Source organism: Sorex araneus, chromosome 5, assembly GCF_027595985.1.
Source record: "Sorex araneus isolate mSorAra2 chromosome 5, mSorAra2.pri, whole genome shotgun sequence".
NCBI classification, from domain to species: Eukaryota; Metazoa; Chordata; class Mammalia; order Eulipotyphla; family Soricidae; genus Sorex; species Sorex araneus.
The window spans coordinates 143,463,346-143,491,153 of record NC_073306.1 but is presented as its reverse complement, the minus strand read 5'-3'; the positions used below and the strand labels follow the sequence as shown (position 1 = coordinate 143,491,153).

At 55.3% G+C, this 27,808-nt stretch overlaps 1 protein-coding gene across 2 annotated transcripts; it reads right to left on the bottom strand.

Annotated features, from left to right (window-relative positions):
* Positions 1-404: 404 nt before the first annotated feature.
* MAEA (macrophage erythroblast attacher, E3 ubiquitin ligase) lies at positions 405-27,808 on the bottom strand. 2 transcript variants are annotated; one of them, XM_055137508.1, is made up of 10 exons: positions 27,656-27,808; positions 9,574-9,756; positions 8,263-8,466; positions 6,724-6,846; positions 6,105-6,218; positions 3,562-3,638; positions 2,963-3,071; positions 1,977-2,110; positions 1,332-1,527; positions 405-1,144 (listed from the first exon to the last, which is right to left on the bottom strand). In XM_055137508.1, the coding sequence occupies exons 1-10, from the start codon at positions 27,722-27,724 to the stop codon at positions 1,049-1,051; spliced, it is 1,305 nt and encodes a 434-aa protein (XP_054993483.1). In that variant the 5' UTR covers positions 27,725-27,808; the 3' UTR covers positions 405-1,048. The 2 variants fall into 2 exon arrangements, with proteins under 2 accessions (XP_054993483.1, XP_054993484.1); XM_055137509.1 differs by lacking the exon at positions 6,105-6,218.

The window sequence follows — 27,808 nt, the reverse complement described above, 5'->3', positions numbered from 1 at the left end:
AGTAGGTCTGTGTAATGGCAGGTGCTGCACTAAGCAGATTTCTATCCATAGGCTAGAGCCTCCACAGCCATGCACTTCTGAGGTTTTGCTGAGGGAGCCCAGCAGGAAAGGGGCTCCACCAGGCTGAACCCTGGGATACTCTTGAGCAAATGTAACGACCTTTGCCACCATCTTGTCTGTGTGGTAAGCAGAGGGGCACAGCTCTAGCTCCCCTGGCACTAGCTTGGCTGGCAACAGGCTCTGTCCTAAATAGCCAAGAGCCCAGAGCTCCCCCAAGCCTCCTAATACCAGCAGTTTGGCAGGGCAGCTGTGTCAGAAGTAGCCTGAATTAGTCACGCCAGGGTTCAAGGGCTGGACAAGAGCCAGATACAAATAAGGCACAGAGTGCTTGCTCCACACAGAAATGAGAAATAGAAAACCCTTTTATTAACAGGTTTTACATTTACAGTTTATTAGCTAATCGACACCAACATGCAAAAATAGGTGCTAAGTACTTCTACGTTGTGGCTGTGTGTGGGACGCTTGTCTGATTGGAGTCAGCAGTGAGATTTCAACAGAAGGTTCATTTCTGGCATGAGCAGTGTTTAGTTCTGAGTTGTGGACCCACACAGCCAAGCCTCCAGACGCTGGTCTGGTAGGCCTCTGCAGGAGTCCGTTCTTCAGCAGGAAATAAGGCGCACGGATGACGGGAGCCAGCAGCCACCAAGGGTGGCTCCCCAGGTTCGTCATTAGCGAAAGGGAGCAACTGTGGGGACACAGCAGGTCGATTCCCATCTGTGAAATGTACTACCTTCCCTTCAGGTTCAGTCTTTAAAGGAAAGTTTCTTTGAAAGGTGAAAGTTCATTTCAGAAGCATCAAATAGCTGATTTATGTTACAAAATCCTACCAACCAAATGTTTTCCAGTACAAACTTGCTAGAGTGATTTCCTCTCTTCCCAGAGCATTCTTCGTTGCTCACTGGTCTTTGGTCGCAAGAAGCAGGAAGGCGAGGCAGGCGCGGACCGGTGCCTCGTGCCCACGGCCGCCCGGCAAGCGCCAAGCCGAAGCCTACATGATGTATACTTTCTCCGCCTGTGAGAAGTGGAACACTTCTTTGGTTCGCGGGCAAACAACCTTATCATCTTGACGGATAGAGAGCAGAGACTGAAAAGAATGACAAAGAAGCATTAAGACAAGCAAACCAGTGCTGGCCACCAAGGATACTGAGGGGCGCCTGTAAGGGGTACTCTAAAGCTGCTAAGGGCCAGAGCAGCTGGCTGCACCTGGACCTTAAGAACAGGCGGGCTAGTGGGGGTCCCACTGCTCTCCTCCCACCCTCCAGGCCTCTCACATTGTAGCCGTAGACATAGCCATTGGGTAGCATCATGGGTGGGTTGTTCTCATTCATCACATCGCCGGAGATCTTGCAAACGAGGCGGGAGTTGGCACAGTGTGCCATGGGCAGTGGCTGGGCCAGCTGGTTCAGGGAGCGGCTGCACACAGGGCAGTCGGGGCTTCTGGAGCTGCCATCTTCCTTGTAGCACTGTCTGCGCTTGGGTCAAGGAGGGCCGCAAGGTGGAGCCGGCTCAGATAGAGACTAGAGGCGGGGTTCTCGCCAGCCCCGCTGTGCCTCACTGGCCCTTACTCCAGGACAAACAGGCAGGCAGTTATCGCCAGGAAGCTGCTGGGGGGTACCTACAACCCTGTTCTCTCAAGTGTCAGTTACTGCTCAGTGGCCCAGCATTGATAGTGCTCACCAATAGCAGGAGGCCAGGAGGAAGTCGAGGCAGCCTGCCAGGGGCCACAGTGCCCTGAGAAGGCCCCACTGATGCAGGGGTTCACAGGCACCAACAGTGGCTGCTGCTGGGTCCATGGCCTAGTGCAAACAATGGGGCCTTCTGGGACCACTGCTCTGACCTGCCTCCCCACCCCAAGAGTGCTCGCCCCACCTGACCGGCTAGGCCCCAGGGTGCAGTCCTGGCCACAGGAAGGATACGGGGTCTTGATGGCTGAGAGGCCAGCCTGCAGGGTGAGGGTGAACACCGAGCTGTTCCCCAGCTGGTGCAGGCGGTAATTGTCGTACCGGAACTGCTGCACCAGCATTCGCCACCGGGCCAGGTCCAGGAGGTCCTGGGAGAGAGCAAGAGGGGCGCGTGGTCATTGCAGATGCTACTGCAAAAAGGGCCTGCCCCACAGATGAGGGTGGCACAGGAGCCAGACTCCCAAGAGCCAAGGAGACCTGTCCGGGCGAAAGCTGCAGTCACTCCACTCTCCAGGAGGCCCATGTTTCGTCATGCTGAGTGCAAACAGGTCAAGTCGCTGTTCTCAGTCCAGAAGTCCAGAAAGAGGGGGCCCACTGGGGAAGTAGCCTCTAATGCCCGCCACTCAGCTGTTACTTTTTTTTAACTTTTTGGGTGATACCCGGAAATGCTCAGGGGTTACTCCTAGCTCTGCACTCAGGAATTACTCCTGGAAGTGCTCGGGGACCATATGGAACCCAGGGTGGCTACATGCAAGACAAATGCTCTACCAACCCGTTGCACTATTGCCACACTCACCTTTTTTATTTCCCCTCTCTGTGCCACTCCCAGGAGTGCTCAGGGCTTTCTCCTGGCACCTGTGGGGTTCCAGAGACCTTACGCAGAGCCGGGGACTGAAGCAACAGGACTGGCAATGTGCAAGGCAAGTGCCTTATTAGCTAGGGTATTCTGGCCTCGTCTCTCCTTGACCTTTCTGGCTCTATGTCCATGACCTCCACCTTTTCCTCAGACACCCCGAGTCCTTCGTGTCACGTATACCCACTTCCCAATTGACTTGGACCTGCAGCCATTTCAGAGGCGTGGGGAGCTGGGTATGCTGTGTGTGCACACTCCTGGCCCAGGTCTCAGGGTGGGATGTGCTCCACATGTCTGCCTCCTGCATCTGAGACCCGGAGCAGCTACAGGATGCGGCTGGGAAAGTTTCTCCCCTGTGGCCTCTTACCTTGTAGGGGGAGATGTGTGTGTCCGGCGGGAAGGCCAGCATGCCCATCACCTGCCGGACCTCATCCAGCTGACTTCCCTCGGCCTGGCTGAAGTGCTTCCTTGCATGTCTGAGGAATGACAGGTGCATGGCCCAAGTTTGCACTGTGCCTCCAGGACCTGTACCAGCACCCCACCCCACCCCATCTGCATACACGGGTGAGGGTTAGCACTACTCAACCCTCCTCTGGAGCACGGTAGGATCCCTCAGCACAATGTGCAAAGGCACTAGGATAACACCCCTTCCCACCACCAGGCAGAGCCCCAGCCCTTCCTAACCACACCACACCCCAGGGCACCCCCCAAAAAACAGCCCCTTATCCAGAAGGGACCGGCAAACTGGCCCTGTCACCTGAGCCCAGGACCAGGTGCCCTGCACCCAGAGAGGATGGTGTCCATCCCCAGGGAAGCTGGGGGCTGCCTCACCCTCACACCAGCTCCGGACACCAACCACTGCCCAGGAAGCAGACAGACTCAGGGGCTCCCATGTTTGGGGACAGCGCACATCACAAGGCTGAACAAAAGTAATGGCCCGGTGGCAAGCGGGGGGTCCACCCCTACCTCACAGCGTCCAGCCTCTTGTTCTGGCGGATGAGCTCAATGAACTCCTGGATTCGGAGGCTGAACTCCAGGCAGCTCTGAGGAGAGATGACAGATGAAGACTAAGAGGGCCTGAAGAGTCCACCTGGCAGGCAGCACAGATACCAGGGAGCCAGGCCCAGGCTGCACATAGCTACAGCATGCACACCACCCTCCCTACTGTCTCCACCCAACAGGACCTGATCTGGTGGCCCAGCCAGTGAGCCCTCTGTGCAGGGCAAACCACACCCTGGACCTCATGGCCATTAGATCTGCATCCCACAGTACATGGACATAGGCCCACAGAGCAGACCAGGTGGGGCCCCATATGGAGCATACATAGGAGCACAACACGAGACCTGAGTGCAGACTCCAGAGAGGGTGCTCCCAGCCACGGGGACAGCCCAGAAAGGTCTTCTCGTGGGGGGGAAGGGTGTGGGATAGGAAGCACCATGGGGCAGAGATGTGGCACCAGGTCAAATCATGTCTGAGCTGAGCCTTTGGGCTGGCTGGGGTACAGCGGCTAGGCCAGAGCTGGAGAGTTGGTGGGCAGCCAAGCTGGGGATGGCATAGGATATGTTGGGTGGGGCATAGCTACATGAACCCGTGGGCCCGGGTCCAGGAAGCTCACACTTAAAAACTTTCCCGTGGCTTCAGGCTTGCTCTCAAGTCCGTGTTCTCTCGTGACCACATTATCTCACTTGTCTGTTTCTTTGCTTGCTTACTTCCACTCTGGAGAAGCCTGTGTTCTCTCCCATGCCCATATTACTTTCTTACTCTCCCCTCACAGCTTTCTAAATAAGTTCAATAAAATATCTTGCTGCGGGGCTGGAGCAATAGCACAGCGGGTAGGGCGTTTGCCTTGCACGCAGCCGACCCGGGTTCGATTCCCAGCATCCCATATGGTCCCCTGAGCACCGCCAGGAGTAATTCCTGAGTGCAGAGCCAGGAGTAACCCCTGTGCATCGCCAGGTGTGACCCAAAAAGAAAAAAAAAAAGGCCAATTAAGCTCATTTCCTAGGAGTTTGAAACACTTGGGGCTGGAGTGATAGCACAGCGGGTAGGGCGTTTGCTTTGCACGCGGCCGACCCGGGTTCAAATCCCAGCATCCCATATGGTCCCCTGAGCACCACCAGGGGTGATTCCTGAGTGCATGAGCCAGGAGTGACCCCTGTGCATTGCTGGGTGTGACCCAAAAAGAAAAAAAAAAAATCTTGCTGCACCATTTGCCTCCTCCTGAAATTCTTTTCTGTAAGGGAAAGGCAAAGGACCCAAAAGACTGACCTGATCTAGGCCAGGTATTTTCCCCAGTGCTGGTGACCAATGTGGGTTGAGCACAGAGAGAAACATTCTTTTTTCAAGTCAACCTCCCTTGTTCCCCACCCTACGGAGCCACCGGCAAGACCAGGATAGCACAGTCCTAAACTGAGAAGAGCACTGCTGTAATTTCCCTTACATACTCGTGTAAGAGGGGTGCAGAATCACATTTTAACAGAATCCCAAACTGCTTTTGACAACCTGACATGTTACTCCACACTCACAGGGGTCAGGTATCACCAGGGCCCCACGGCTGCCAGCAGGGCACACTCTCCCCTGCAGCCCCTGTCCACTCCAGCCATGGGTACGGCAACCACTGAGCAACCAGGTGGGTCAGAGGCAAAGTCACTTACCTGGGCAGGAACCCAGAGCACCTGCAGCCTTCCCAGCCAACGCCAGCTCAGGTGACCCTGCCCTACATACAGCTGAGCCCTGGTGCTGACAGGTGCACAGGGCACCCAGGCGAGAGCACTCTGCCTATAAGCATGGGGACGTCTCAAGAGTGCTATGCCCTGGGTGGCTGCAGCACTCCACAGCAGGCTTGAATACCCCCACACCCCCTCTGCAGGAAGCCTTCAGAGACCACGGGGGAGGAGGGGCGTACATGCACAGTCACACGTGAGCACGGCCCCTTGTGGCTAAAGCATGAAATCCAAGTGAACTGTGCCAGAGTGGGGCTGTCAGGCTGCCCCAGCCTCACAGCTTCCACACTGCAGCCTGAGACGCCATGATTTCAGAACTGTGCCACTGTGCAGAGCTGGAGCAAGCGTCTTCCTTTAATTTTGGCAATGCTCAGGGGTCACTCCTGACAAAAATCAAACGCAGGGCTCTGGCAAGCGAAGCCTTCACTTGGCAACTAGAACCTCTCCCTGGTACTCATGTGGTGCCTGCAGCTTCTGCGTGCCCCTGCCCCTGTCCTGCTGGTCCCCTCTCCCGCCAGTTCTCAGTCAGAGGCCACCTGGTTCCAGTTGGCTACACCTTGTATTTGCACATAGGGACTCTGGTTTTCAGTGTCCACTTTATAGCCCATAGTCCGACGCCCACTCTCACCTTGCCCCCCCACCCCCATCTGCTCCCCCGAAGACCAAGGCCCAGTGGCGGTTCTGCCTGAGAGTCACCTGCAGGACTGTGGCCTGGCCTCAGAGGCCTGGCTGGCTGCGTGAGCAGGCTGTGCGTGGTCAGAGCAGGAGAGTGGGGCAGTTACATACCAATTCAGGCTTTCCTTTTAGGGGCTCCATACCAAGATCCTCACTCTCTTTAGGGGAGCCACTGGCCGCTCTACCCCTGCGTCCCGTCTTCACGTCCTGCTCGCCTTGGCGGCCCTGAGTGGCAGAGAGTGTCACCCTTGGCTGGGGACTATGTGCACCCGATAAGCTGCCCAGGAACAGAACACTTGGCAGGACGGCGAAGGCAGGCTAGGGACGGGGGCGTTCTGCGAGCCCCACTGAGGCCACACTCGCAGTCTGTCTGCATGAGTCCACCCTGAGGCTGTAGTCGCAATCACAGCAAGTAGGAAGTCCCACCATGAATAGCGCCTCCATGGCCAGTGCTCAGGTCCCACATGACTTCGGCACCTAGCTGCATCCTCACCCCCACCCCCAGCCCCCTGCATGAGCTCAGGCCTGGATGTAGGAGAAGGTGCCCACTCGGGTTCCACTGAAGCTGAACACCACCACCCACAGCCCCCCAACACCATCAGGAGGCCCAGATGCAGAAGCCGCTGCCAGGACAGGTGTTCCACTGAAGCTGAATGCCACCATTCAGAGCACCCCATACCCCATCAGGAGAGCCCAGTTCTGTGTCCATGCCCGTCTGCCCGACACCCACCTTCATCTTGCGCAGCCGGGACTTGTTGTCGTGGCACCAGGCCAGGCATGTGGCTGTCTCTCGGCGCTCCAGGGACTCCTCCACCTCTTTGGCCGTCAGGAACATCTCGATGTTCACTAAGTCCTTGGAGGAAGGGAGTGGGGTGCTCAATGCACTGGCCTGGGCCCCCAAGTGCGCTGCACCTCCACTGCGGCATGGAGAGTGGGGAGGGCCAAGGTGCTCACCTCTGACACCCCTGGTCGGCACCTCGGGTGCGGCTGCACCCTTGGGGAGCGGGTCTGCCCCATCAGCCCTCCCACAGGCCAGGGGATCCGCCACCCAGGCCTGAGAACGGGCTGCGAGGCAGGGCCTCAGCGGAGGCAGCATAGCCAGCAGGAAGGAGCCCCGCACAGGAGAGGAGGGAGCGGAAACCACCGAGGTTCAAGTCTGCTTCTCTCCATCTAGAAGGGACGCAGTGGACATGCCTGTTCTCAGAAGGGAGCCACAACCTGCTCACCACACAGCGGACTGTCACCCACAAAAGCCAGTGGGACAGAGTGGGAAGTAGGTGGAGCGAGGGGCAAGGCTGCAGCAGGACAGTCTGAGAGGAGCACCCGCACAAAGCACAAAGCAGAGATAGAAGCGGCAGCACATGCAGTGCCACTGGGGGCCACCTGACAGCACCACAGTACCCTCATCCCAGCGCTGCAGAACCAGTCAGCTCCACAGGCATCCACACAGGGGGGGCGGCGGGGGGAGCTGCTTGAAGGGACCTGTGGTACAGCATGTGACCTCCAGGAGGGAAGGGGAGGAAATGGGGCTAGTGTGTGCTCAGGGCAGGCCCCCAGGAGGGAAGGAGATGCACCAGGGCTACTGTCTGCTCAGGGCAGGCCTCCAGGTACTGAGCGCAGAGCAGTCAACCTGCAGAGGCTGCCTGCCTGGGGACACAACACTGATGGGGTCAGAAGCAGCCATGGCTTGTGCACCACAATACTGGTTCCCAGGTGGCACATGGCCAGTCTCCAAACCAGATCTAGAATGGCCAGGACCGAAGTCCACTGAACCATAGGCGGGAGCTGCTCACAGGAGAGGGTAGACCAGGAATTGGGTCAGGAAGGCTAGAGGGTCAGACGGTGGGGAGGAGGGATGGTAAATTTTGAAGCCCCCAGAAAAGGAGGAAGGAGTGTGTTTCTGAAAATCAGGACAAAGCAGGAAGATGCTTCCCCATCACAGTGCAACCTCCTACCTCCTTCCTGACCCCCACAAATAGCCATAGCAGAAAGGCACAAAGCACAGCATCTGCCACACCTGCAGTCACTGCAATCCAAGGAGATGGGGCGGACACAGGCTGGGGAAGGTGGGGGCAGACATAAGCCAGGGAAGGGGGAAGGGGGAAGGGGGAAGGGAGAAGGGGGAAGCAGACACGGGCTAGGGAAGGTGGGGGCAGACACAGGCCGAGAGAGGTAGAAGGTGGAGCAGACACAGGCCGGGGATGGTGGGGGCAGACACAGGCTGGGAGGTGGAGACAGACACAGGCCGAGGTGGCCGCTGCGGGCCCACCTCAATGCCGCTCTGGCGTGCCAGCTTCACGGCAGTGTTGTAGTAGCCGCAGCGCAGCAGGTGCTCCACCATCATCCTGTCCATACGCTTCCGCTTCCACATGCTGGCGGCCGCTGGCTGGTCACTGCTATGCTCCTTCAGGTGCTCGATCCTACGCTTGCACAGCTTGGCACTCTCGTCCTCAGCCTGGATGGACTCCACCGCCTGTGACATCATGAATCATGCTGGGGACCCTGGTGGCCTGTCACATCGCCAGCCACCTATTACCCACCACTGTCCATCTACAAAGGTGCGCTCCAAGCCGACCAAGACGGGACCCACTGAGAAGGGATCCATCTCATCACTGTTCAGAGCCCCAGAGAGGCGGTGCAGCCAACTGAGCCGACACCAGACAGGGGAGCGTCCCCTGACCCATGGGGTCCCTTCACAACGCTTTCTTCAGGACTTTCTACTGCCCCAGGTCCCTCCTTCACCCTTCCTGTCCACTTCTCCCTGGAATAGTAACAACACCAGAAGCTTCCAGTCTGCTCTCGTCATTCTCCGTGCTCCAACATCTGTCCCTCTGACAGTGCATCTGAGACACCCACTCAGCCCAGCTCTCTGTGAGGGCTACAATGTGGCGAGAAGCCAACACTCAGCGCAGTGATGCAGCTACAGCATTTCTTGTATCCTCAAGTTTCCGTTGGCTCCTACAGCCCTGATTCACATTAAGACTTTCTACAGTCACGTTCAAGCCCAGGCTTCAACCTTCAATTCCACCGAGTACCAAAGATGTGGGATCCTTTCTCGTCTGCTTCTGCTGCTTGCCACAGGCTGTACACGTGTCCCCCTCTCTGGCCTGAAGCAGTGCTCCAGGGACACACAGGTGAAAATCCCTCCCAGCAAGTGAGAGGTGGCAAGTCCCTAATCACCAGGTCCAAAACCTGGGCCATAAAGCCCTGTGACCACAAGCATCCTGGTGCCCCTCCCCCAAGACCCACAGGACCTCCCAATCAGACACCCACTCGGGCCGAATGGCCACTCTCCAGAGCAGTGGCATCCCATCCCTGTATTTCTGGACATTTCTGTCTCCTGAGTTCTGAAGCTGCTGGAAGAAGCCCCCTGGGAACAAGAGCCCCAATACCCTGGCCAACTGTTCCTAGGAGTCGCACACATGCATCTAAGGTAAAATTCTAAAGTCTCATCCAGCTCCACAGGACCAGGCTCTTCAGTGGGAAAGGTGTGGAGCACTTTGGAGCCAACAGAGCCCCAACTCCGGACTGCAGACTCCTCATGTACCCCTGCCTACCACCTCAGCCCGGCAGCACTGACCTTCCGCTTGAGGACGCTGAGCTTCTCCACCACACCATCCAGCAGACTGACCACCGAGTCCACGGCAGGGCAGCTGCCCAGGGTCTTCTCCAGCTCAGCCACCACCATGGTTACGTGACTCGTCTCACGGTCGATGTTCTTCTGCGCAGCACGAAAGCGCTTGTTCAGAGTTTCATAGGGCACCTAGGCAGACAGGGAGATTCAGTGACAGTCACACTCCACCAAGCCCTGCCCTACTGCACAGGGTTCCTCCAGCTTTTGTCTTCATCCAAGGAAACTGGATGGACATGCTGACGGGTCACCCCAGTTCCAAGGGCCAGTTCCCTGAAGAACCCGAGAGGAGCCCAGGGCCAATCTGAAGGCACGGTCTTGCGGCAAGACCAGCAACCCGCGACTTCTGTTCAGAACCCAGGGTGACCAACACCCAGCGAGCCTCTGGAGGCCAGGGCTGCTGGAGGGCAGGTGCAGGGGCCGTTCCCAGTCACCCTGCCAGTGTCAGGGGACGTCAGGAGAGCAGGTGGGCCCCAGTCACCCTCCTGCAGTACTGGGGATTCCACACGGGTCACAACACAGGGTCTGCGCAGCCAACAGACATCCCAGTGAGGAGCGCACTGACCTAAGGGTAGCGAGGGCAGCGACCATCAGGCTCCCCACCAGTGCCTGTGGCAGAACAGCAGGGTCCCCGTGGCCCCAGCATGGGCACAAAGACCTTCCCCCCTTTTTTTAAGCAAAACATTTTATTTGGAGGTTTTTGAAGGGGAGGAGGAAGAGAAAAGCGGGAGAGAGAGTAACGCACTCAAGAGAGAGCGTGGGCTTTCCCCGAAATTGAGAAGCCCCTACACACATCCCAGCGTTAGCTAGGAAAGTACACATCCTGAGAGGAGATGCAGGCGCCACATGTGCTCGGCCACATGGGGTGCAAACAGCACATGGGATCAGGCAGCATATGCGCCCACAAAGCCCCTCTTATAGGAGCTGTGCCAAACCCCCAGATACCCAGGCAGGCAGTGCCCCATCCCACCCCCATATCAACTCTGCACTGTCCCCACAGAGTGCAGACAAAGGGAGCAGCTGGCGATGGCGGCCCCACATACCACTGTTTTCCCCAGCGCGGGAAGCAGGGCCAAAGTGTACCCACAACCCCCAACCCACATCTGCTGGGCTCTAGGATGGGACAAGGCAGGCTGGAGCAAACCAGGCTGAAGAGAACGCCCTAACACTCTCAGAGCCTTCGCTGCCCTGAGACCTGCAGCCTGAGTGAGCCACACCTCTGGAACCATGAACACAGGGGAAGGGGCTCCGTGCAACATCCCCATGGGCAGTGGCACAACAGGTCTAGGAGGTGTCACAGCACAGTGGCCCAGGGCCCCAAACCATCTGAGTACAGTGGCCCAGGGGAGCTCACAGTCACCAGGTTTCCAGTCAGTCCTGGAAGGGTGTCACTTGGCGAAACAAACAAAAGGCTCTGGAGCCCCACTACTGGACCAGTGACAATGCTTCAGCAGACTGAACAGATACCCACAGGCACAGCAGCTGGCCCTGCCACCAGAGGCACAGGGTAGGGCCTATCTAACCCAGTGACAGGCACTGTACAGAGGTCACGCACGCCACGAGTGCTGATGGACCAGCCCACACAGCAGCCACCTTGCTGATGGCCTGCTTGAGGGTCACCACCCTGCAGTAGGCAGCCCAGCCTCTGTGCCAGGGCACTTTCTGCCCAGCAATCAATCTGAGGTCACAAACTAGCAGCCACCTCCCTCCCGCAGGCTCTGCTAAGCTATGCAGCAATTTCCTTCCTCCCGGCCACTGAAAGCAACAATTCGGCCACTGAAAGCAACAATTCGGCATTCCCACGCCCCGTATGCGCTCCCGTGAGTGCACCAAGCTCCAGCAGCTCCTTCCCTAGGGGCTGTGCCAGTCAGCCAGCATGAAGACAGGGCCTCTCCAAAAGGGTCCCAGTCACACTTCGGCAGCAGAGGAAACATGAATGGTGAGGAGCGCAGGCACCATAGAGGACAGAGAGCAGAGGGAAGGGAAGGGCCACCCATCTGCCAAGGGTGCAGACTGGGCAGTGTTTCCAGAAGCAGGCAGCACTGAAAGCAACCCTCGGAGCACAGGCAGGGAGAAGGAAGCAGGGCCCAGAAGCAGAACACACTGGTTGATGGGGAGACACCAGTGCTAGACCCAGAACGTGCAAACCCACTCTGGCCCCAGCAAGAGCAGAAGCAATGCACAGAAGGGAGTGCACGGGAGGGTGGCGGGGGGCGCCCAGAGAGAAGCTCTGCAGACCGGTGTTGGGAGGGCATCCCATCTGAGGCCGGCTGCTCTCGGTCCAGACAAGAAGTTGCTCGTGGGTGAGGGAGAGCCGTGAAGGGCTCAGAGATCCCAGGAAGGAGTCCCACACCCGGAACAGCCCCAAAAGGGACCTGGGCACAGAGGCCTGCTGGGCCTCATCGTGTTGGGCTCCAGCTTCAGGGTAAGCAAGAAGAGGCTGCTGCCTGTGGAAGCAGAGTCAGGGAGCACTGTGCAGAGCTCTGGGCCAAATGCTGAGCAGGAGGGGCACGGCTGGGACATGTTTCTCCACACGTGATCACGAATGGCTGACCGGCTAAGCAGCGTACGGTTCCAGATCCTGCACAGAGCCAGGGCTGCCTAGATGGAGTTGCTGGCACAGTCTCTTCAACCAAGAAGCCTGGGAGCGCAGGGCCAGGGACTGCCACTGAGGGGCCCGCACCGGCTGTCTGCTTCTGGGAGAGGGCGCTAAACAGACAGGCTCCCAGCTCCGAGGACACATGTATGGAGGTGTCCTGCAACTCCACCTGTGCTTTGGAAGGTGCTGCGAAACACAGACTGCAGCAACTCAAGGTCAGTACTCAGGGCAAAGCTAGTGTCGGGATGGATAAACCTCTGACAGATGCCATGGGAGCAGGGAGGACACCTGACAGGAGCCATGTGAGCAGGAAGATACTTGACAAGTGCTGTATGAGCAGGGAGGATACAGGACAGGAGTGCCTGCGCCAGGAGGACACCTACAGGAGCCGTGTGAGCCGGGAGAACTCCTGACACAGCGTGAGCCAAGAGAACACCTGACAGGTACGGCTTATATATCTGAGACAGCTGAGTCCGTGGGGCACGTGACCCTGGGCTGGGCAGTATGTAACACATGGTACTCTGGGCCTCCATGCATGCTAGCAGGGACTGGTCACTGAGGCACTCTCCACTAGGGCCATCTCCTAGGAGGGCCTCCTAGGATACAGGACAACATCTGGAGTCACTTCTGGCCGACCTGTCGTAAGAACGTGCCAAGCCACAAAAGGAAACGAAAAGGTACCAAGAAAACCTTACTGATCCCCCAGAACAGAAACAGCAAAGACAAAGGTGGAGGAATGGGGGTGGGAAGACAGCGCTCTAAGAAACACCCCTAGTCTGAGTGTCCCTCAGAGAACATGAAGATGCTGGGCATGCCTGGGACCCTATCCCTTTCCAGAAACGAAGATGAAAAGATGCAATGTGTCCCATCAGTCTTCCAGAGTGAGGAGTAACTTCTGCATTTTGTTTTGCGGGAGGCGGGGTGTTCAGGCCATACCCAGGGGTGCTCAGGGTGCCAGGGATCATACCCACATAGGCCACATACCAGGCAAGCGCCCTCCCAGGGCGCCACATCTTCACACTGTACCTGCCATGGAACTGAGTGCTCCAGCACCATGTACCCATTCTGTTTGCTTGGCCTACACCCAGAACAACGATGCTCAAGGCTTACTCCTGGTGGGGCTCACAGGACCATATGGGATACCAGGGACTGAAACTGGGTCGGACCTATGCAAGGTAAGTGCCCTACCCATTGTACTATGGCTCTGGCCCCATGCACCCATCCTGGAGAAAAAAGCATTGGGAGGGTCAGAGAACATAGAGCCACACACTGCCATGACTCTAGCCACTGAGTTAACGTGCCATAGGGCCACAGATCCGACCAGTACCAGAACCAGGCAGTTAATCTACCACCAAGTTCAAATGCACAAGAACACCAGTGGTGGGCCTTCACTCATCATCTCATTACATTCTTCTCAGATCTAATTCAGCTACCATGCAACTCATCCTTTCAAAGCGTACATTTAGAAACCAAGAATGGACCTCAATAGTACAGCCCTCACCCTGCGCAGGAAAAAAGCATCACATCCATCAGCACCAGTAAAGAATTAACAATTTTAAAAAAATTTTAATTAAGTGTACAGGACCTAGAATGACAGGACAGCAGTTAAGGTGTTTGTCTTGCAGGTGGTCAACCCAGTTTTGATTCCCAGCACCTATACAGTCCCCCTCGTCCTACCAGGACTATCCCTAAGTGCAGAGCAGGAGTAAGAACTGAGCACAGCCAGGCGTGGAAAGAAGGTAAATTCAGTGTACATTTAGTCGATTTTAGTGCAATCACAAGCTTGTGCATCCAACACCACCATCAACATTGAGAACATTCTGCCCTCCCTCCCACCCACTACACGAATCTGTAAATAAGTGGCAACCAGCCACTTATCTACAGTAGGCTGTCCTGGACATTTTACATCAGTGGAACCCTACTCCTTTGGAACCTCTGTTCTTTTGGGAGGGCGGCTCCCCAACTGTGCTTACCGGTCCCACAGCCATTCCTGGCATTTGGCCATGTTGAGAGGCCACCAGGACATATACATCAATGAGCGGTGCTGTGCGGTCCTGTGTTAGTGGAGACAGAACTCAGGGTCTCCAGTGTGCAGGTATGTTCTTACTTGCACCCACCGGCACACACACTTTGGGAAGTGTGCACTCACAGCAGGGAGTGCAAGCTCCAGGGCTGCCGTGGACTGAGGCCAAAAAGAGAGCTCAGTGGCTAGGGCAATACCTTGCTAATGGCTGACCAGGGCTCGATCAAGAAATGCAAAGGATTCCCCAAGCCCCACGTGGAGGGATTCCTAAGCAGAGAGCCAGGAGTAAGCCCTGAGCACTGCTGGATATGGCCCAAACCCATCCCCCCAACCCTGCAATTTCTAAGCAGACTCTGGATCATACGGCAGCACCATTTAAGCAGGCCCCAGCACCACTCCTGCGCACCCCTTCAGTGCCAACAGCAACCCTAGGTAGAGAGGTTTCTACTATAAGTGACCACGGACTTAAGGTGTTCTCATGAACCATTTGTCTCTTCTCTTGTGACATCCAGAGCAATTATTTGCTCATTGAAACGCTGGGTTATCTTCTTGCTGAATTGTAAGACTTCTCTACATTACAAAGACTTTCTCCCCATTTTGTGACTATTCTTCCACTTTCATGAGTTGTCTTTTGAAGCACTGTCTGTAGCACTGTCGTCCCGTTGTTCATCAATTTGCGTGAGTGGGGCCCAGCAATGTCTCCACTGTGAGACTGTTACTGTTACTGGCATATAGAATACATATGTCACGGGTAGCTTGCCAGGCTCTCCCAGCGGGATGAAGGAATCGAACCCGGGCAAGGCAAACACCCTACCTACTGTGCTAGCTCTCCAGTCCTTTGAAGTACTACTTTTCGTTTGGTTTAACCCCAGTGATAAGTAACCCCAGTGATGCTCAGGGGTTACTCCTGGCTCTGCACTCAGGAATTACTCCTGGCGGTGTTCAGAGGACCATATGGGATGCTGGGAATCGAACCCAGGTTGTCGGCTGCATGCAAGGCAAACGCCCCACCCACTGTGTTATTGCTCCAGCCCCTACTTTTCATTTTAACGAAGTTCAATTTGTTGATTTGTTGTGTGTGTGTGCGCGCGCAACGCTTTAGGTGTTAGAAAAAAATTACTACCTAAATTATACCAGGTTTTGGTTTGCGGGCCACACCCACCAATGTCGGTGATTGCTCCAGATGCAGAGCTGAGACTGAAGCCAGGCCTCCCTCTGCTGAGCCACCTTTCAGTTTTCTGTTGGAATTTAGTTCCAAAATGTAGTCTCTGATGCACTCTGTTTAACTTTCGCCCCAATGTGAGATTGCTTCCATCTTTGTGGAGATGCACCTGTCTCAGATCCACTGAAGAGAATACAGCACCTTACAGAAAGTGACACTAGGGGCTGGAGCGATATCACAGCGGGTAGGGCGTTTGCCTTGCACGTGGCCAACCTGGGTTCGATTCCCAGCATCCCGTATGGTCCCCCAGCACCGCCAGGAGTAATTCCTGAGTGCAGAGGCAGGAGTGAGCCCTGTGCATCGGAGGGAGGGAGGGAAGGAGGGAGGGAGGGAGGGACACTGAGTTTATGTTTGAACTCTCCCTTCTATCCCAATGATCCACTTCCTATCCCCCATCCCAGGAGACAGCACATAATATTCAGTACTATCACTTGCCCTCCACTCTTGTTCATTTCCAAGATTATGAACTTAATGATGTGCCTGAGTAACCCCCACCACCCAGTTTCTATGTTGATGTCCTATTCTACAACAGAATAGGTGTCTTCAGAGAGGAGGAAAAACTTTGTCACTCATGACCTCTCACCTAAGGGCACAGAGAGAAGGCGGTATCTGCTCACCAGGGAGAATATCTACGGTACACTTCATCTCAGACCAGCCTCCAGACCATTAGAAAGGAAATGCCTGAGCCAGAAGGGGGTGGCTTAGAGTGGTCAGGAGCACACACGGCTAGCGGTGTGAGGGACTGAGTGCCGTCCTGAATGCCACACAGTCCCCTCCCCACCCTGCTGGATGTCGCCCTGCTGGCCCCTAGCGCCTCTGGGACCCAAGCATTGAAATGTTAGGGGTGCACCACTGGGCTTCTATGGTTGGCAGATGCCTATGGGCAACACCAACACAGCTGGGGGTGGCCCCATAGAAGAAAACTAAGAAGAAAAGGCAAGCAGCACCACCCCGCTCTACACAGCTGAGCTCCCATCTGCAGCTGTGCTGGTTAACATGTGCTACGTGCCTGGGATTGGGGGCTTCCAGGCAGTAGAGCTGCCAGGACTGGGCTTGGCACACACGGGAAACACCAGAAACTGGGTTTCAGTTGGGTTTTTGTTTTTGGACCACACCCTGCAATGCTCAGGACTTATCAGATCACTCCTAGAGGGCTCGGGGAACCCTATGTGGTGTTGGGGACTGAACCCAGGTCAGCCTCAGGCAAGTACCTCGTTGTACGATCATCACTCTGGCCCTGAAATCCTCCAAACCTCATGATTGCAAGGCAGATGTTTTTGCTGTTAGGCCAACTCCTGGAACCTATGTTCATTCCAAAGGAACAGTGGTCTGTTCTTTCCTAATGATGTCTCTGTATCTAGTTGTGGTACCAAGGGAAGGTGGACCACACAAGTTGGTACGTGTTCTTCCTCTTCTATTTTAAAAAAGTATTAATAATACAACTCAGAGTTGGAGCAACAGTACAGAGTATAAGACACTGCCTTGCATGAGGCCAAACTGAGTTCACGCGCACAGCCCTAAGAATCACCATCGTGGTCCCCCAAAAAATAAAGTTCATCAGTGACGCCATCTGGTCCCAGACTTTCCCTTAAGGCTCCCTATGTCAGGCCTATTCACTTTGTTTCTATTTTCTGGATCACATCTGGTGGTGCTCAGGGCTTACTCTTTGCTTCCTTGCTCTGTGCTCAGGTATCACTCTTAAGAGATGCTCAGGCGGGGCTAGAGTGATAGCACAGCGGGTAGGGAGTTTGCCTTGCACGCGGCCGACCCGGGTTCGAATCCCAGCATCCCACATGGTCCCCTGAGCACCGCCAGGGGTGATTCCTGAGTGCATGAGCCAGGAGTGACCCCTGTGCATCGCCGGGTGTGACCCAAAAAGAAAAAAAAAAAAAAAAAAAAAGAGATGCTCAGGGGACCATATAGGGTGCTGGGGATTAAACCTACACTGGCTGCATGAATGGAAGCACCCTGCCTGCTCTACTCTGTCTGGCCCGGTAGGTATCACTTCTAACCTATAAAATAGGTTTTTATCATCAGGGGCCAGAGCGATAGTACAGTGGGTAGGGTGTTTGCCTTGCATGCGGCTGACCCGGGTTCGATCCCTGGCATCCCATATGGTCCCCCAAGCACCGCCAGCTATAATTTCCTGAGTGCAGAATCAGGAGCATTGCTGGGTGTGACCCAAAAAGAAAAAAATTAATTAATTTTTAAAAATGTAATCAACTCAACACATTTTTCCTGCTGGTGTCCCTTTTTAATCTTCACAAAGGCATGCTGTGTGTGTGTCTCTCTCTCTCTTTGGGCCACATGATGTTCAGAGGTTACTCCTAGCTGAGGAATTACTCCTTAGCTCTTTCCGTTCATGTTTGGTGAACTGAAAATTTTTTAAGTCTAAACTGCTTGGGGCTGGAGCGATAGCGCAGCAGTGAGGGCATCTGCCTTGCATGTGGCCAACCGGGTTCAATTCCCAGCATCCCATATGGTCCCCGGAGCACTGCTGGGGTAATTCCTGAGTACAGAGCCAGGAGTAACCCCTGTGCATTGCCGGATATGACCCAAAAAAAGCTCCCCCCCAAAAAAAAAAAGTTTAAATTGCTTTAATTTTACCTGTTTATACCAAAGACTTAAATTCTGTATTACTCAAAGCTACCCATTCTCTCTTTTTTTTAAATTTATTTATTTATTTGTTTTAATTTTTAATTAGTGAATCACCGTGAGGGTACAGTTACAGATTTATACATTTTTGTGCTCATGTTTCCCTCATACAAAGTTCGAGAACCCATCCCTTCACCAGTGCCCATTCTCCACCACCAGTAAAACCAGTGTCCCTCCCACCCTCCCCAGTCCCGTCTCCCCCCACCCAAACTGCCACTATGGCAGGGTATTCCCTTTCGTTCTCTCTGATTAGGTGTTGTGGTTTGCAATAAAGGTGTTGAGCGGCCATTGTGTTCAGTCTCTAGTCTACATTCGGCACTCGTCACCCCTCCCCCGAAATGACCTCTGACCACATTTTACTTGGTGTTCCCTTCTCTGAGTTGCCCAGAATGAGAGACCAGCCTCCAAGTCATGGAGTCAACCTCCTGGTACTTATTTCTACTATTCTTGGGTGTTAGACTCCTAGTCTATTATTCTATATTCCACAGATGAGTGCAATCTTTCTATGTCTGTCTCTCTCTTTCTGACTCATTTCACTTAGCATGATACTTTCCATGCTGATCCACTTATATGCAAACTTCATGACCTCATTTTTTCTAACAGCTGCATAGTATTCCATTGTATAGATGTACCAAAGTTTCTTCAACCAGTCATCTGTTCTAGGGCACTCGGGTTTTTTCCAGATTCTGGCTATTGTAAACAGTGCTGCAATGAACATATAAGTGCAGATGTCATTTCGACTATACTTTTTTGCTCCTCTGGGATATATTCCCAGCAGTGGTATTGTTGGGTCAAATGGGAAAAGCTACCCATTCTCTTCCGGTAATTTGTTGCATTTCAGCTTCTTCTAAACTAGGATTACTAGGATTGCTCCATGCAGCTGAAGTTCAACTATTTCCTCCAGCACCCTCACAGGAACAACCCGACCCTGTGGGAAGAACTTTTCTAGTGCAGGTGCACTAGAAAGACCTTCCCGCATGAATGCTCTGTAGGAAAGAATTTCCCTTTGAGCCATCAGGGTGCTACAGAATTGGAACACATGCTCTGTGACCAAGCCTGAATGTTGGTGTTTTTTGTTTTGTTTTATTTTGTTTTTGGGGGGGATCCACACCCAGCGAAGCTCAGCAGTTACTCCTGGCTCTGCACTTAGGAACTGCTCCTGGTGGTGCCTGGGGGGACCATATGGGATGCCAGGGATTGAATTCGGGTCCTCTACATGCAAAGAAAACACCCTACCTGTTGTACTACTGCTACAGCCCCCTGAATGCTGTTAATAATGCTTGTCTCTGGCCACAGATCAGAGCAGTGGTGGACATGATTTTTCCAGCTGGCATCCTCTAACATGACCTCGGTTAATCTCTTCCTATCCTATGTGGTTCTTACAGCCACATCTTGGCCTGAATTTTCACCAAAGCAGCCTTGGTGACCCAACCACATTAGGTCACTAGTCCATTAGCCCCTACTTGAATCAACATTCCCCCCAAACTCATAAAAGTAGCAGTGCAAGAAACAATACAACCCCAGTCAAAAAGCAGCAGTAAGTTCAGGCAAAGAACGCATTCCCTGCACTAGCACAAGAGGCTCTACACAACAACAGGGGAACACCAAACTGGAAAGGAGTAACTTCGACAAGAAAAGAAGAGGCCAATACCCATTGGAGTTCCTCCAGAGTCCTCCCTGGCAGTGGGGGGAAGACAGGACACTGACAGTGTACTGGAAAGAATTGCCTCCAGACCACTACAGGCACCATAGGGAAGCAGAGCAGAGCCCCTCCATGAGAAGTGGAAGAAGATAGGAGCTGTGAAGCCTCAACAAGTAATATCCACCTAGTCTAATAAAAAAAATTCAGAGATGAAATGGTGAGGATGTTTAGTGAGCTCAAAGAAACAGTGGAACACACATCTAATACAAGACAGAAGGATATGAGAGTGAAAATAAGAAAACTACAATGGAAATGCCATCATTTAAAAACTTGGATGAAATGAAAAACTCAATGGATGCCCTCAACAGAAGAGTAACAGCAACTCAAGACAGAACCAGTGAATTTGAAGATGAGATGCAGAAAACCTCCAGGTAATAGCAGCAGGTGGAAAAAGACCTCAAAATATATTTCCCCTTAGTGATTCACAAAAGTAATCCCTCCTGTTTTCAGACTGGAGCAGAAACTGGCAACCCCATGACTTGAGACTTGTGTCAAACATCTGTATCTTCTTTTGACTTCTCAAACCTCCTGTACCATGTCATCTGCTTCTGCATGTCTCCTCAAACCTTCTCCAATGTTTGCTGTGGATTTTTTGGGAGGCCGGGGGTGGGGGGAAGGGGTGAACCTGGCTCTGTACCCAGGAATTACTCCTGGTGGTTTTCAGACCACCATATGGGATGCTGGGGATCGAACCCAGGTCAGCAACACACATGGAAAAACATCCTACCTGCTGTGTTATTGCTCCAGCCCTGCTGGTGGGTTTTCTGACAGTATTTGTGCTGACATACACGCGCGCACACACATTTCAGTTTGTCAGCATAATGACTTTGACCATTTTTACAGCACAGGAAGGAAGGATTTCTGTAATCGTATATGGCTTTCTATCTTTCACAATTAGAAACCTCAGAAGTGCTTTCAGAGTCAGATAGCACAGGGGGAAGGGCACTTGCCTTGCATACAGATGACCCGGGTTCAAGCCCAGGCATTCTAATTGGTCCCCCACACACTGCAGGAGTGATCCCTGAGAGCAGAAGCAGGAGTAACCCCTGAACATCGCTGGATATGGCCCAAAAACAAAGAAAAAGATGTGGTCTCGAAAATTTATCCCCAAGCTAGAAGTGCCAGGCAGACCCAGAGAGCAACAGATGCCTTCCACTCGCTGCAGCTCTGGTGAGTTTCTGGTCTTCGAATCTCAGCTGCTCCATTCCTATAAGGAAACTACCTCCCCAAGGACAATGCACACCCTAAGACAGTCTCTCAAGGATGGGGGCAACAGAGACCCCTACTGCAGACAGGCTCCCCCCAAAAATGTCATCTTCCTGGTCTACTTACAGGAAGGAGCGGAAGGGCACAGGGAGGTGATGAGTTGGGCAAGTCAGGCACCAGGAAGCCAGCAAAGCTCAAGGTAGATAGAAGCTGCTGCCACCTCTGCTCCCTGGATGGGCCTGCACAAGGGCTCCTCTGCTTGCTCCAGGGCCTGCCAAAACTATTCCCTGCCATTGATCCACCTCAGAGAGGACTTCGTAAGCCAAGCAATAAGGGGGCAGAACCTGAGTCCACAGCATAAACGTCTAGACTGTGCTCCTGGCATCCCTCAGGTAGGTTCAGCGACAAAATACAAGTGGGTAGAAACACAAGCACACTAGTTGGGACAAATAGAGTTTCTCCCTTTCCCACATTATAGGTACAACTGCTGATGGAAACCCACCATTTCCACCTCAAGTACAGCAGCATCTCCCACCTGGTTCTGTATGGACCAGAGTCCAGCACCATCTCACACCTGACTCTGTGAGCCTGTCAGCGCCATCTCAACCCTGGTTCTATGTGAACCAGAGTCCAGCACCATCTCACACCTAGTTCTGTGTAAGCTACAGTCCAGCATCATCTCACGCCTGATTCTGTGTGAACCAGAGTCAGCACCATCTCACCCCTGGTTCTGTGTGGACCAGAGTCCAGCTCCATTTCACGCCTGATTCTATGTGAACTAGAGTCCAGCACCATCTCACACCTACTTCTGTATAGGCCAGAGTCCAGCACCATCTCAAGCCTGTCTTTGTGTGAAATGAATCCAGAATCATGTCACACCTGGCTTTCTGTGGACCAGAATCCAGTGCTACTGCGCATCAGGCTGGCTGTGGACCAGAGTCCAGCACCGCTGCATACCTGGCATCTGTGGACCAAAGTCCAGCCATCCTGGTGCTCTCCTACCTAGTGAGAACACTGTGGCTTATCAGGACACAGCGCTATAGCATCATTAGCATACCCTGTATGCGACACTGCTGCATCCTGAGCCTGCGGCAAGTCTCCACCAGCAATCCTGCACCCAGCACTGTGGGTAAAGACCCCAACATTTCCCTTCTGCTACTGGGTTCCCAGGACAAGTTAGGTAACTACAGTCACTGGAGCCACCTTTCCAGTCAGCTCTGATCACCCCCAGCTAGTGTGCCTATACTTTTGGTTTTGGGTTTGCTTTTGGTGCTGGCATTTTAAAAATAGTTTTCTGGGTTTGGGGCCATAGCCAGTAGGGAAGGCCTGTGTTTCTCAGTATAGAAACATACTGTCTCGTCCAATCTGACTTCTGCTTCAATTCTTACTTCTTTAGATCAAATGCCAAAATAACATTTAAAATTCTATTTGCGGGGCTGGAGCGATAGTACAGCAGGTAGGGCGCTTGCCTTGCATGTGGCCGACCCGGGTTCGATTCCCAGCATCCCATATGGTCCTCTGAGCACCACCAGGGGTAATTCCTGAGTGCAGAGCTAGGAGTGACCCCTGTGTATCATCGGGTGTGACCCAAAAAAGAAAAAAAAACAAAAACAACAAAAAATAAATAAATAAAAGTCTATTTGCTAAGTGAAGAGTGATTTCTTCACTGAGTTCCCCTCCACAGAACTTACAATCCAATAGTTAAGTTCGGACCAGAGAAATATATAGCAGGTAGGTCACTTGCCTTGCACTCAGCTGACCCAAGTTCAACCCCCAGCACCCCATATAATCCCTGAAGCCCATCAGGAGTAATCCCTGAGTTGTAGAGATAGAAATAAGCCTTGAGTAAATCTGGGTATGGCCCCATCCCCCTAAAAGAGAAACAAAGGTTTGCCAGGGAGATAGTACAGCAGGGTAAGGGGCTTGCATGCAATGCAATGTACTGGGGTTCGATCCCCAATAGCACAGACGGCCTCCTAAGCACCACCAGGAGTGATTCCTGCACACAGAAGTAGTAATCCCCCAAACCAGGAAACAATACAGTATTTCAAGTAGTGGACTAGAGGGAAAACAGGCAGGTGGAAGAGGACAGGTCCTATGTTTGAAAAGGTGTATGAAGTGACCGGGGAAAGGGAGCGGCTACCAGGCAAGCGGCCCAGGCATAGGAACAAGTACAAGAAGACTCTGAACATATCCCCTAGCAGCAGGGGACACAGAAGAGGTGTCTCCACTGAGGACGGAAGAGAACAGGGAAGAGGGAGGAGAGAGAAGGGGAAAGAGGAGGAAGATGGAGGGAGCAGTGTGAAGGAGGCAAGAGGAGGGGCTGAGTCCCAAAGGCCCTCATCCTTCCCCGTCGCCAGTGTGGTCTCTGGCCTCAGCTGTCCCAGGTAGGGGACAGCAGTCAGGAAGCCGGGAGCAGGCCAAAAAGCAGCCCAAGGAGCAGCCCTAATGGCTGCAGGATAAGCTGTGCGTGTAACAGCAGGAGAGGATGTGTGGCAGGCTGAGGAGGGCTGCCCTGAATGACAGGGCAGAGGACACAGGTCTGAGGAATCTCGAACTTACAAGGTGGAGACCAGGCCTCTGGGTAAGGCTTCTGGTATCTGGGAGGCCTTGGCTTGCATGTCATGAGCAAGGGGGTGTGTGAGCAGGAAGCCAGGGCAGAGGGAGCTTTGCATTCCTGAGGTCAGAGGTCACAATAAGGGGTGGGGGCCACAGGAAGGCAGGGTCTGGGTTCCCTCTCACAGCTCAGGCAGCCCCAGCCCTCTGAGACCCACAAGGGGACGACAGACACAGGGTCATGCATCCACCCAGCAGCTCTGTGCTCAAACAGACTCGCAGCAGGACGGAGAACAGGACAAAGGAGAGATCGGGAGAGTCAGACAGGAGCCACAAGGCACAGCTCTCACCCACACCAAGCTCCAGTCACTGGCCTCAAGCATCTTCTGCAAGGCCCCCGGAGGGCCTGCACCTCCCACCAAGATGAAGAGGGACAGCAGAAGACAGATGCGAGGATGAGAGGAGGCGCACCCAGGAGCAGCAGGCACAGGGGATGAGGCTGGGGTGCTGGAGAGCAGAGACGAAGCCCCGTGCAGGAAGCACTAGGTCAGGTTTGGCAGCAGCAGAAGGAAGGGAAGAAGAGCCCCAGAAGGGCACGCCGCAGCCTGCATGGGGTGGGGAGGGTGTGAGGCGGCCACAGACGGCACAAGCCAGGGCTGCAACAGGAGTGCCGTCCACACTGGCTGAAGCTCTTCTGCTGCGCCAGAACCTGACGGGGCCTCTGTGGATACTGTCCCATGGGGCTGCTGGCTCCCAGCCCCAACTCGCATACCCACAGACTCCTGCAGCTCCAGGAACACCCGAGTCAGCCAGTACCAAGGGCTATATGTGGGGGGGGCAGGGTACTGTGGCCTTATCCTAGCACACTCCAGGGTGGGCTGGGGCAGAGGGTCCCCAAAAGCTGGAGCACCCCAGTTCTACTGCATGAGTAGATGAGTGGGTTTGGTGCTGCCTCCAGAAGTCTCAGCTCTCAGTCCTGAAGCTGGCCTGGCTGCCAGTGGTGGTGGGTGCAGAGGACAGATCCCAGCTGGCAAAGGGGTACAGACCCTCCCCTGTTCAGAGAATCGGATTTCAGAAAGTCATGCAAGCTGCAATAGATTCCTGGGACATGGGACGCTCCACCCCAGGAAAAGCACTCCACAAAACTACCTGCCATCTCAACTGGGGCACTGAAGACAGGAGTAAAAGGGCAGGCATGGCTCTTCCAAAGAGCAGGGCCCTTGCTGAGCACACACCAAAAGGCCCAGGGCCAGGCAGAGCTCAGGATGGAGGAGGGGGCTGGGACCACCTGGCACAAGGGAGGGGTGGGACCTCAGAGCAGAGGAAGAGGTGGGACCTCAGAGAAGGGGGAGAGGGGAGGGGTGGGACCTCATAGAAGGGAGAGAGGGGAGGGGTGGGACCTCAGAGCAGGGGAAAGGGGAAGGGTTGGGACCTCAGAGCAGGGGGAGTGGGGAGGGGTGGGACCTCAGAGCAAGGGCTTGGGGGGAGGGGCCTGTTTTCAGAGCCAAGTGGCACTCGGGAGGGAGGAGCTCCCTTGTAAACTCAGGCTGGATGCCAGGCTGGGGCCTGGCCTGCAGGAGCAAGAAGCAGCTCACCACTCAGAGGCTGTGTTTGCTAGGAAAGAACTTCTGGGCGGCCCAGGCAGGGAGTTGGCAGGGCGACCAGACAGTCCAAATGGAAGCAGGAAACAGGCCTGAAATATTGCCATGCACAGTTCCACAAAGAGCACGTGCCGGCAGCCCAGTGTTCCCCTGTGCAGAACTGGCCCCCAAGGAGAAGCCGAGGGAAGGTTCAGTGAGGATGACAGCAGTGGGCCTAAACCCAGCTGAGGAGACAAGGCCCAGGACCACTGCCAGGCCCTTCTCCTGGATTGAGGCCCCCCAGAGGCTCTAGGTGATGATAAAAAAAAAAAAAAAAAAAATGGGGAAACTGTTGGGTTATTTATTATCTTAAGACAAAATAGAACACACAAATGTTAAGCTCTACAACGGGTTCCCTGGTAAAATAACTGAAGCTGTGACTCAAACAGCTCAGATTCGGTGTGGCATACCTACTGCTCCGGGTGACATTTGGGGTAGGTAGAAGACAGGGTGCACTGACCATCCTACAGAGTAGCACCCACGCACAACAACAGCCAGCTTGAGAACAGGCACTGGCATCCTGGGCTCAAGCAGAGCAAACAACTCGAGTCTGCAGAGAGGATGAAACACAAGTGAAGGGCAGGGGGTGTCTCACCAGGTGCACTGGGTCAGTCACCTGGCCTCCCTGACACCTCCCTGCGCCTACACCTACAGGCGCTCCACCCTGCTGTCCGGAGCCCTGCGACGCACAGGCATGGTGACTTCCACATTAACTGCTGCTCTCAGAGCCCCTCCTCATCCAATTTCTTGACCGTCCATGAGAAATTTCTAGGCAAACGGGGTAGCTCTGGGGCCAGAGACATAATGCTGAGGTTACCAAGTATTCCCCGAGCACTGCCTTGCAGCCACGGAGGCAGCACAGCATTCTCTGAGCCTAAGGCTGGAATGTTCCCCAGCCCCAGCACAGGCTGGGTGGTTCCCCCCATACAAAAACACCTACACACGGAAGCTTGTCTGTGCTCAAGAGATGTGCATACTTTGCATGCAAGAGGTCTGGGTTCGACCCCCAGCACCCCAGCACTGCAAGGTCCCTACGTACAGTCAGGAGCCACCCTTGCGTATCAAGCCAGCAGTAGTCCTTGAGCATGGTCCAAACACTGAAATACATACACACACATACATATACATATGGCTGACTCAGCAGTTATTCAAGTTTCAACCCAAAGAAATTATTTGGCTGAGTGATATGGAGAAAATGGGGAAGTGGTGCCTCTGCTTGCAAAACCTCCACTTTTCTAGTGTCCGAGGGCAGTAGGCCTGTGCAGCACAGCTCCCCAGAGCTGGAGCGCCCCAGTCATGCATGCCGCCACCCCAAGCAGGCAAGAGAAGCCGCCGGGTAACCCATCTCCACGTTCCCCAGATGGCCCCAAGAAAGACCAGGTGCTGGGCTCTGATCTGGAACCTTCCAGACCCACCAGTCCTTCAAAACCGTCCTGCAGGCTGGCAAGGGGTCACGGCGGGAGGGAGGAGCACCGTCAGAGAGGCTGGCCGGGGCCCCGTGCCACAGTACACTCCGACCCTCCCCACGGCGGAGAGAAAGCTGCTGCCCACGAACCACGGGGCTGATCGCGACTGTCCCGGGGCAGGTGGTGCTGCAGAGGCGGGCCGTCCGGGGCCACGGCCCAGCATCCCCTCCCCGGGCAGGAGGAAACAAGCTCGCAGCCGGGCGCCGCCACCTCGTCACGCAGGGCGGACACGCCGGCAGCCTGGACGGGGATACGGGCCGGGGAACCCTGTCGCCCCTGGTGGGGCATCCCGGCCACTCGCCGCCCTCTCCCAACGGGTGAGGCCCGCTCTGCCCCTCTCCCACGCAGACGAGGCCTCCCTGGGCTCCCACCTCCCTGCCAGGGGCGCCCCCCCGCAGAAGTCCCCTTGTGAAGCAGGTGCGGCCCACCCACGGCCCTCGCAGGAAGCGCCGGGAGGCTGGCCGAGGACCGTCCAAGGTCACAGGCATGGCGCCAGCTGTATTTCAGGTTCGGTGACGCCCCACGGGATGGGCTCCGTTCGGGAGCCGGCCAAGCGCCTGCCGCGGGGCCCCTAATTAGCGGCTGGGCCGGCGCCCCCAGGCGGCCCCTCCGGCCTCTGTGCGGCGTCCCCACGTCCGCCGCGCCCGGCCGCGTCCCCGTAGCAGCGCGGCTCGGGCGGCGGCGTCGGGGCCGGGCCGCGCTCCGCAGCCCCCCGACGCGGCTCCGGACCCGCCCCCAGCCCCCCAGGCCGGGCCCGCGCCAGGCCTTCCAGGCGAGGGCGCCGCCACGGGGGTGCCCCGCGGCGCCCCCCGGGCCCGGGGCTCCCGCACACGCCGGCCCCGCGAGCCGCGGACGCCCCCAGCGCCGGGCGCTCGGCCGCGGCCGCCCGGACCCCGCGGGGCCCCGGCGCGCAGCGCCTCAGGCCCGGGGCCGCCTCCCGCAGCCCCGCCGCCGGCGCCCACCTTGAGCGTCGGGTACTCCTGCACCTTCAGGGTCATCGACAGCTGGGCCGCCGACTCCTGCACCGCCATCTTGGGTCGGCCAAAACAGGCGGGTGGAGGCGAAGCTCGGCGCGCGGCACGCCGGGGAGTGACGCTGCGCGCGGGCGGGCCCGC